Source organism: Haematobia irritans, chromosome 1 (assembly GCF_050003625.1).
Source record: "Haematobia irritans isolate KBUSLIRL chromosome 1, ASM5000362v1, whole genome shotgun sequence".
In the NCBI taxonomy this organism is placed as follows: domain Eukaryota; kingdom Metazoa; phylum Arthropoda; class Insecta; order Diptera; family Muscidae; genus Haematobia; species Haematobia irritans.
In genome coordinates this window covers 201,421,389-201,431,279 of record NC_134397.1, presented here as the reverse complement: position 1 = coordinate 201,431,279, position 9,891 = coordinate 201,421,389, and the positions used below count along the sequence as shown (strand labels likewise).

The following is a 9,891-nucleotide window of genomic DNA, read 5'->3' as shown; positions in this document are numbered from 1 at the left end:
ATAAAAAAACAAGTAAGGAAAGTCTAAAGTCGGGCGGGGCCGACTATATTATACCCTGCACCACTTTGTAGATCAAAACTTTCGATACCATATCACATCCGTCAAATGTGTTGGGGGCTATATATAAAGGTTTGTCCCAAATATATACACTTAAATATCATTCGATCTGGACAGAATTTGATAGACTTCTACAAAATCTATAGACTCAAAATTTAAGTCGGCTAATGCACTAGGGTGGAACACAATGTTAGTAAAAACCAGTAAGGAAAGTATAAAGTCGGGCGGGGCCGACTATATTATACCCTGCACCACTTTGTAGATCTAAATTTTCGATACCATATCACATCCGTCAAATTTGTTTGGGGCTATATATAAAGGTTTGTCCCAAATACATACATTTAAATATCACTCGATCTGGAAGAATTTGATAGACTTCTACAAAATCTATAGACTCAAAATTTAAGTCGGCTAATGCACTAGTGTGGAACACAATGTTAGTAAAAAAATATGGGAAACATTTAAATCTGAAGCAATTTTAAGGAAACTTTGCAAAAGTTTATTTATGATTTATCGCTCGATATATATGTATTAGAAGTTTAGGAAAATTAGAGTCAGTTTTAAAACTTTGCGACTAAGCAGTGGCGATTTTACAAGGAAAGTTTTGGTAATTTGACCATTTTTGTCGAAATCAGAAAAACATATATATGGGAGCTATATCTAAATCTGAACCGATTTCAACCAAATTTGGCGCGCATAGCAACAATGCTAATTATACTCTCTGTGCAAAATTTCAACTAAATCGGAGTTAAAAATTGGCCTCTGTGGTCATATGAGTGTAAATCGGGCGAAAGCTATATATGAGAGCTATATCAAAATCTGAACCGATTTCAACCAAATTTGGAACGCATAGCAACAATGCTAATTATACTCTCTGTGCAAAATTTCAACTAAATCGGAGTTAAAAATTGGCCTCTGTGGTCATACGAGTGTAAATCGGGCGAAAGCTATGTATGGGAGATATATCTAAATCTGAACCGATTTCAACCAAATTTGGCACGCATAGTTACAAAGCTAATTCTACTCCCTACGCAAAATTTCAACTAAATCGGAGCAAAAAATTGGCCTCTGTGGGCAAATGAGTGTAAATCGGGCGAAAGCTATATATGGGAGCTATATCTAAATCTGAACCGATTTTGCTGATATTTTGCAAGTTTTTCGAGACTCATAAAATATTCGGGTGTACGGAATTTGAGGAAGATCGGTTGATATACACGCCAATTATGACCAGATCGGCGAAAAATATATATGGCAGCTATATCTAAATCTGAACCGATTTTTTCCAAAATCAATAGGGATCGTCTTTGAGCCGAAACAGGACCCTACACCAAATTTTAGGACAATCGGACTAAAACTGCGAGCTGTACTTTGCACACAAAAATACATCAACAGACAGACAGACAGACAGACAGACAGACGGACAGACAGACGGACAGACAGACGGACAGACAGACGGACAGACAGACAGACGGACATCGCTAAATCGACTCAGAATTTAATTCTAAGCCGATCCGTATACTAAAAGGTTGGTCTATGATTACTCCTTCTTGGCGTTACATACAAATGCACAAACTTATTATACCCTGTACCACAGTAGTGGTGAAGGGTATAAATATGGGAAACATTTAAAACTAAAGCAATTGTAAGGAAACTTCGCAAAAGTTTATTTATGATTTATCGCTCGATACATATGTACTAGAAAATGAAAATTAGAGTCATTTTTACAACTTTTCGACTAAGCAGTGGCGATTATAACATACAAGGAAAATGTTGGTATTTTGACCATTTTTGTCGAAATCAGAAAAACATATAGATGGGAGCTATATCTAAATCTGAACCGATTTCAACCAATTTTGGCACGCATAGCAACAATGCTTATTCTACTCCCTGTGCAAAATTTCAACTAAATCGGAGTCAAAAATTGGCCTCTGTGGTCATATGAGTGTAAATCGGGCGAAAGCTATATAGGGGAGCTATATCTAAATCTGAACCGATTTCAACCAAATTTGGCACGCATAGCAACAATGCTAATTCTACTCCCTGTGCAAAATTTCAACTAAATCGGAGCATAAAATTGGCCTCTGTGGTCATATGAGTGTAAATCGGCGAAAGCTATATATGGGAGATATATCTAAATCTGGACCGATTTCAAACAAATTTGGCACGCATAGCTATAATGCTAATTCAACTCCCTGTGCAAAATTTTAACTAAATCGGACCAAAAAATTGGCCTCTGTGGTCATATGAGTGTAAATCGGCCGAAAGCTATATATTGGAGCTATATCTAAATCTGAACCGATTTCAACCAAACTTTGCACTCATAGCTACAATGTTAATTCTACTCCCTGTGCAAAATTTCAACTAAATCGGAGCAACAAATTAGCCTCTGTGGTCATATGAGTGTAAATCGGGCGAAAGCTATATATGGGAGCTATATCTAAATCTGAACCGATTTCAACCAAATTTGGCTCGCATAGCTATAATGCTAATTCTACTCCCTGTGCAAAATTTCAACCAAATTGGGGTAAAACTCTGGCTTCTGGGACCGTATTAGTCCATATCGGGCGAAAGATATATATGGGAGCTATATCTAAATGTGAACCGATTTCAATAAAATTTGGCACACTTGACTATAGTACTAATTGTTCTTTTTGTGCAAAATTTTAAGCAAATTAGGGTAAAACTCTGGCTTCTGGGGCCATAAAAGTCCATATCGGGCGAAATATATATATGGGAGCTATATCTAAATCTGAACCGATTTCTTCCAAAATCAATAGGGATCTATTCTGAGCCAAAACACATACTTGTGCCAAATTTAAAGTCGATTGGACTAAAACTGCGACCTAGACTTTGATTACAAAAATGTGTTCACGGACAGACGGACATGGCTATATCGACTCAGGAGCCCATCCTGAACATTTTTGCCAAAGACACCATGTGTCTATCTCGTCTCCTTCTGGGTGTTGCAAACATATGCACTAACTTATAATACCCTTTTCCACAGTGTGGAGCAGGGTATAAAAATGGGAAAAAAGGAATTTCATGTTTTGATAAAATACTGTTTTCTGAGTGGAAAAAATACGGTGGAAAAAATACGGTGGAAGCAAAAACTTGGCTTGATAATGAGTTTCCGGGCTCTGTCCCAGGGAAATCAACAATAATTGATTGGTATGCAAAATTCAAGCGTGGTGAAATGAGCACGGGGGACGGTGAACGCAGTGGACGCCCGAAAGAGGTGGTTACCGACGAAAGCATCAAAAAAATCCACAAAATTATTTTGAATGACCGTAAAATGAAGTTGATCGAGATAGCAGAGGCCTTAGATATATCAAAGGAACGTGTTGGTCATATCATTCATCAATATTTGGATATGCGGAAGCTCTGTGCAAAATGGGTGCCGCGCGAGCTCACATTTGACCAAAAACAACAACATGTTGATGATTCTGAGCGGTATTTGCAGCTGTTAACTCGTAATACACCCGACTTTTTCCGTCGATATGTGACAATGGATGAAACATGACTCCATCCAATCGACAGTCGGCTAAGTGGACAGCGACCTGTGAACCGTCTCCGAAGCGTGGAAAGACTCAAAAGTCCGCTGGTAAAGTAAGGGCCTCAGTGACTATTATATGGCGTTATTGGAGCGTTTGAAGGTCGAAATCGCGTTTTAATAACAGGTTGGCTGATAAGTCCCCGGTCTGACACATAGATGTCGTCGCTTGTATTAAATGCATATTATTTTTATATAGTACCAACCTTCAAATGATTCGTGTCAAAATTTGACGTCTGTAAGTCATTTAGTTTGTGAGATAGAGCGTCTTTTGTGAAGCAACTTTTGTTATTGTGAAAAAAATGGAAAAAAGGCATTTCGTGTTTTGATAAAATACTGTTTTCTGAGTGGAAAAAATACGGTGGAAGCAAAAACTTGGCTTGATAATGAGTTTCCGGACTCTGCCCCAGTTTTTCCGTCACCCGAGTTTTTCCGTCGATATGTGACAATGGATGAAACATGGCTCTATCACTACACAGTCGGCTGAGTGGACAGCGACCGGTGAACCGTTTCCGAAGCGTGGAAAGACTCAAAAGTCCTCTGGCAAAGTAATGACCTCTGTTTTTTGGGATGAGCATGGAATAATTTTTATCGATTATCTTGAGAAGGGAAGAACCATCAACAGTGACTATTATATGGCGTTATTGGAGCATTTGAAAGTCGAAATCGCGGTAAAACGGCCCCATATGAAGAAGAAAAAAGTCTAGTTCCACCAAGACAATGCACCGTGCCACAAGTCATTGAGAACGATGGCAAAAATTTATGAATTGGGCTTCGAATTGCTTCCCCACCCACCGTATTCTCCAGATCTGGCCCAAGCGACTTTTTCTTGTTCTCAGACCACAAAAGTATGCTCGCAATGAAGAGGTGATCGCCGAAACTGAGGCCTATTTTGAGCCAAAACCGAAGGTGTACTACCAAAATGGTATCAACAAATTGGAAGGTCGTTATAATCCTTGTATCGCTCTTGAAGGGAACATGTTGAATAATAAAAACGAATTTTAACAAAAAAATGTGTTTTTCTTTGTTAGACCGGGGACTTATCAGCCAACCTGTTATCTATATTCTGGGTCGTGGTGAAATTCTGAGTCGATCTAAGCATGTCTGTCAACAGACGGACGGTTGAAATCACGCTAACTTCCGAACGAATCAGGCTATTGACTTTAAACTTGGCACAAGTAGTTGTTATTGATGTAGGTCGGATGGTATTGCAAATGGGCCATAGCGGATCACTTTTACATATAGCCACCATATAAACGGACCCCCAGATTTGCCTTGCGGAGCCTCTTAGAGAAGCATATATCATCCGATCTGCCTGAAATTTGGTACATAGTATTGGTATATGGTCTCTAACAACCATGCAAAAATAGGTCCACATCGGTCCATAATTATATATAGCCCCTATATAAACCGATCCCCAGATTTGGCTTTCGGAGCCTCAAAGAGAAGCAAATTTCTTCCGATCCGGCTGAAATTTAGTACTTGGTGTTGGTATATGGTATCTAACAACCACGCAAAAATTGGTCCACATCGGTCAATAATTATATATAGCCCCCATATAAACCGATCCCCAGATTTGGCTTGCGGAGCCTCTAAGAGAACCAAATTTCATCCGATTCGGTTGAAATTTGGTACATGATATTGATATATTGTCTTTAATAACCATGTCAGAATTGGTCCACATCGGTCCATAATTATACATAGCCCCAATATAAACCGATCCCCAGATTTGGCTTGTGGAGCCTCTAAGAGAAGCAAATTTCATCCGATTCGGTTGAAATTTGGTACTTGGTCTATAACAACCACGCCAGAATTGGTCCACATCGGTCCATAATTATATATAGCTCCCTTATAAACCGATCCTCAGATTTGAACTCCGGAGCCTCTTGACGGAGCAAAACTTATACGATCCGTTTGAAATTTGGTACGTTGTGTTAGCTTATGGTCTCCAACAACCAAGCAAAAATTTGTCCACATCGGTTCATAATTATATATAGCCCCCGTATAAAATGTTCTCCAAATTTTACTTCCGGAACCTCTTGGAGGAGCAAAATTCATCCGATTCGGTTGAAATTTGGAACGTGGTGTTAGTATATGGCCGATAACAACCATGCCAAAATTGTTCCGTATCGATCTATATTATATAGCCCCCAAATAAACCAATCCCCAATCACAGAAAAATCACGATTGCCACTCGAACCAAAACAAATCTACCAAAATTTTATTGCCATAGAAAATTTTGTTAAAATTTTATATTTTTATAGAAAATTTTGTCAAAATTTTATATTTTTATAGAAAATTTTGTCAAAATTTTATTTCTATAGAACATTTTATCAACATTTTATGTCTAGGAAATTTTGTCACAGTATAAATTCTATACAACATTTTGTCAAAAATTTATTTCTATAGAAAATTTTGTCAATATTTTATTTCTATAGAAAATTTATGAAGCGTTTCATAGTTGGAGAGGAATATTTTGCAAAATCTTCGAAAACATCTAGCCCAATTCTGAATATTCCCCAGGGAATGTGTTCCCTGGGAATTCATTTTCCTCGGGAATAAAATCCTCCTATTCTAAACAATAGGGGAAGGGAATAACATGGGAGAAATAATTCAGAGTATTCGAAGTCAGCTGTTTTACTTCAACTGTTATTTTAATAAATTTTTAATATTAACATTTTGATTGAAATTGTATTAAATTTATGTAAAAGTTGAGTTTAACGCGAAAAACGTCAAAAATGTTTAGTGCCGTGTTTATGGTAGTAGCTGAGGAGAGACGTATCAACGTAACAATGTCTAAAGGATAGAAAGGAGAAAGCTACGCGATGTCATTAACCCACTTGAGTTGCCTGAAACGTTGCAACTTCATACTTGTACATGGAGAGGTTGTTACTTAGTTCATGGGATTTATAGGGTTAAAGTGGCAGCCCGATTTGATTCGGACTCACTTAGACCATTCAGTCCATTGTGATTATAGGGTAAATAATCCAGCCTTCAAATACCTGTTGGATGAATTAGCAGCCCACATTCCACCTCAACGCAAGTCTTTTGGATTAGGCTACCAAAAAGGGCGTAGGAAGAGATCGAGACATATCTGTGGCCCAGAGTAGCCAGAACAAAGTTCATAAAGAAGTCATAAATATATTTAAAGAACACCTATGCCCGAAAGTGAAATATTTCATCAAAACGGAAGAAGAAAACTAGTAAATTTCTTCAGCTTTTTACGCCACGCGGGACAGATGCTCGCATTATTGCTCCTTTAAGAAACAAGCACTTACATTAAAGCAGGAAGGGTTATTATACTTTAAATGTAAACCCTTTATTTTCTATATAAATTTTAAAATATGTACAGATCTGTGACCATGAGATGAGCATTCGGTAGTTGGATGCATCTCATCATCAATTTTAGTTTAAGGTTTTTGACCGGAAATTACAGAGAAATTATGCATTTTGGCTACAACTCCCTTGATTTTTTTGGGGGAATTTTTCCCAAAAAATGTCATCATTTTTCCCCTTTTTATTGTCATTTGTAATACCAATTTTTCCCCAAGGGAAAAATTTCCCATTTTCGAAGTTGGTTTAGAATAAGGGAAAAGGGAATAAAGAAAAATTCCCCAGGGAGATTTTGTTTAGAATAGGGGAACAGGGAATGGGAAAAAATTCCCAGGGAGTTGTTATTGAGAATTGGGCTAATCAAGAATTCTACAACTCTACCAAACAGTAAAAAATCTGCCATTTTTTGGCAGATTTTTTTCTGGCTCTGTAATTACCGCACAAAAGTTCATATCGGTTCGTAAGTATTTCCACCTTTACGTATTTATCCACCTTTCTTTTGTCTACTATATATCCCGCATGAACTAACTTACAATTTAGAAGATGATTTTAAGAAGTTTAAAGATGCCTTGCCAACGGCCGAAACCAAAATAATTTAATTGTGGATGACCATCTTTAGTAGAAGTTTCTACGCAATCCATGGTGGAGGGTACATAAGATTCGGCCTGGCCGAACTTACGGCCATATATACTTGTTTTCTATGAGAAGCCATTCCAACTTGGGCTGTTTTTTAACAAACAATATGATTGAAATTATTTGCCAAAGGGGTCAGCTGGATATTTACACTTTCTCTAAAATATTTTTGCTACCAGAATTCAAGCGCCGATAATGGTAATTGTGTGAGCCCGAAAGGTCGATAGTCGCCCCACGCTTGTATTCATCGGCCGTGGCGTCAAATTAAACGTCGGAAACCCCTGGGCAGACAAACGCAGACGATGGATTTTCGAGCCTACCAAGAATGACTTAAAAAGGGGGTTCCTCGTTTCCCTTTCTACAGCCACCACAATCTATGGATATCAGTTGAGAGGGTAGTAAGGTTAGCAGTAAAATATACCAAAGTGTCGAATCGTTGTTTTTGTTCTCTGTAGAGGAATCGTTGTTTTTGTTCTCTGTAGAGGAAATTGGGGACATATTTCATTTTACATTTTGGGGAGTTGTTTTATGGGGACTTATTAAAAATTTTCGAAATTCCAAAATTTGCTAAACATCAACTGTTTTTTTTTAAACCTAAACTTTCAATAATAATTGATTAAATTTTTTAAGCGTAACCAAGTCTATCACTCATGTTCCTTTATTTTGTAAATTCCGAAAAGCTCCTTTAATTTCAACTTCATTTGCGATATCCACTTTTCCATGGGATATACGAGCTATAAAAGCTTCCATAATAAATGGTAATTTCTGTTTAGAGGTCAAACTATGCCAAACTATTAAATTTGCTTCATTGATCTTTTTGGGATTTTCTTCTGTGCTGGGTACTTCTTTCATATAAAAACGTTGAAAATTTTCAAAGGGACTTTCACTTAATTGTTCATTGGACGACAATGCAGACCAATAAAATAAGAGTTTTTCATGTGATTTTAGATTTTGCCACTCAGAAGTAAAATTGCCAGAATTTTTTATCTCTTCCCTCATAGCATTCCAAAGATATTGAGCTTGACCTTCAATGGCATCAAGCTTCTTTTGAAAATCTTTTGACTTTTTTCGAGATTTTGTGTTGAAATCATAATTAGCTTCTTCATCTGATATATTTTCATGATTCGAATGTGTAGGCGGATCATCAAAATAGACATTTTCTGATTCTTCCATATCTTCAAGATTGTTTGCTATAGCTACACACTCAATTTCACTGATACTTGATCCCAAACTTTTTGCCACTTCATTTAGATTTGCCACGCTAGGCTGTCCTTCATATATAGAGAGACGGCATTCATTTATTGCAATTTCTTCAATATTATCTTGAGAATTCCTTTTGCGAAGAAATAGTTGCATCACATCATATTGGAGAATTACGAAAATAGATTCAATTATAGAGTTGAATGAGAACCGAAAATTGGTTAAGGACATTTTACTATAAACGAACACTTGGTTTAACTTAGAATTTTTTTTAATATGGAGATTAAAATATTTTGTTCAGCACATATCCTATAATTTCAATAAAAATAAAAATTCAGGAATTTGACATAAAGGAAATAGAAAATCATATATATACATGAAAGTTGAGGCATGCTACAATGCCTAAGGTAGATTGTATTCAAATTTTCTTACCTGAAATCTGAGGGGTTCCAGGGTATTGAAATTGCTGGTTTTCAGACCATGTAATTGCTTCTCCACTGGCTAAACAACACTTTTTTCCTGACTTAAACTAACGGGTAATCTATGCTATGAGATCCAATTCTATAACACTTCTAGATCCAGGTTTTGGATAACATCTCAAATCCCACAAATTTATTGTGAGTACATATATAGGCGGATTATCTAAATCTAATCTCTTGTCAAAATTTTATTTCTATAAAAATTTTGATAAAATTCTATTTCTATGGAATATTTTTTCAAAAGTTTATTGTCATGGAAAATTTTTCCAAAAATTTTATTTCTATGGATTTTTTTTCAAAAGTTTATTGCTATCGAAAATTTTTGTCAAAATTCTATTTCTTTAGAAAATTTTGTCAAAATTTTATTTCTATACAAAATGTCAAAATTCTATTTCTATAGAAAAGGTTGTCAAAATTTTATTTCTATAGAAAGTTTTTTTTTAAGTTTTATTTATTTATAATTTTGTCAAAATTTTATTTCTATAGAAAATTTTGTAAAAATGTTATTTCTATAGAAAGTTTTTTTTTTAATTTAATTTATTTATAATTTTGTCAAAATTTTATTTCTATAGAAAATTTTGTCAACAGTTTATTTCTATAGAAAATTTTGTGATTTTTTTTTCAATAGAAAGTTGTTGC

General features: G+C 36.0%; 1 protein-coding gene across 1 annotated transcript; it reads right to left on the bottom strand.

Annotated features, from left to right (window-relative positions):
* Positions 1-8,009: 8,009 nt before the first annotated feature.
* LOC142219405 (uncharacterized) lies at positions 8,010-9,099 on the bottom strand. The gene has a single exon (XM_075288404.1). It carries the CDS (start codon positions 9,002-9,004, stop codon positions 8,222-8,224), a length of 783 nt encoding a protein of 260 aa, XP_075144519.1. The 5' UTR covers positions 9,005-9,099; the 3' UTR covers positions 8,010-8,221.
* Positions 9,100-9,891: the final 792 nt, after the last annotated feature.

What these genes read in the sequence shown, in the direction of transcription:
- LOC142219405 (XM_075288404.1), bottom strand. Translation starts at nt 9,004, where the DNA reads ATGTCCTTAACCAATTTTCGGTTCTCATTCAACTCTATAATTGAATCT.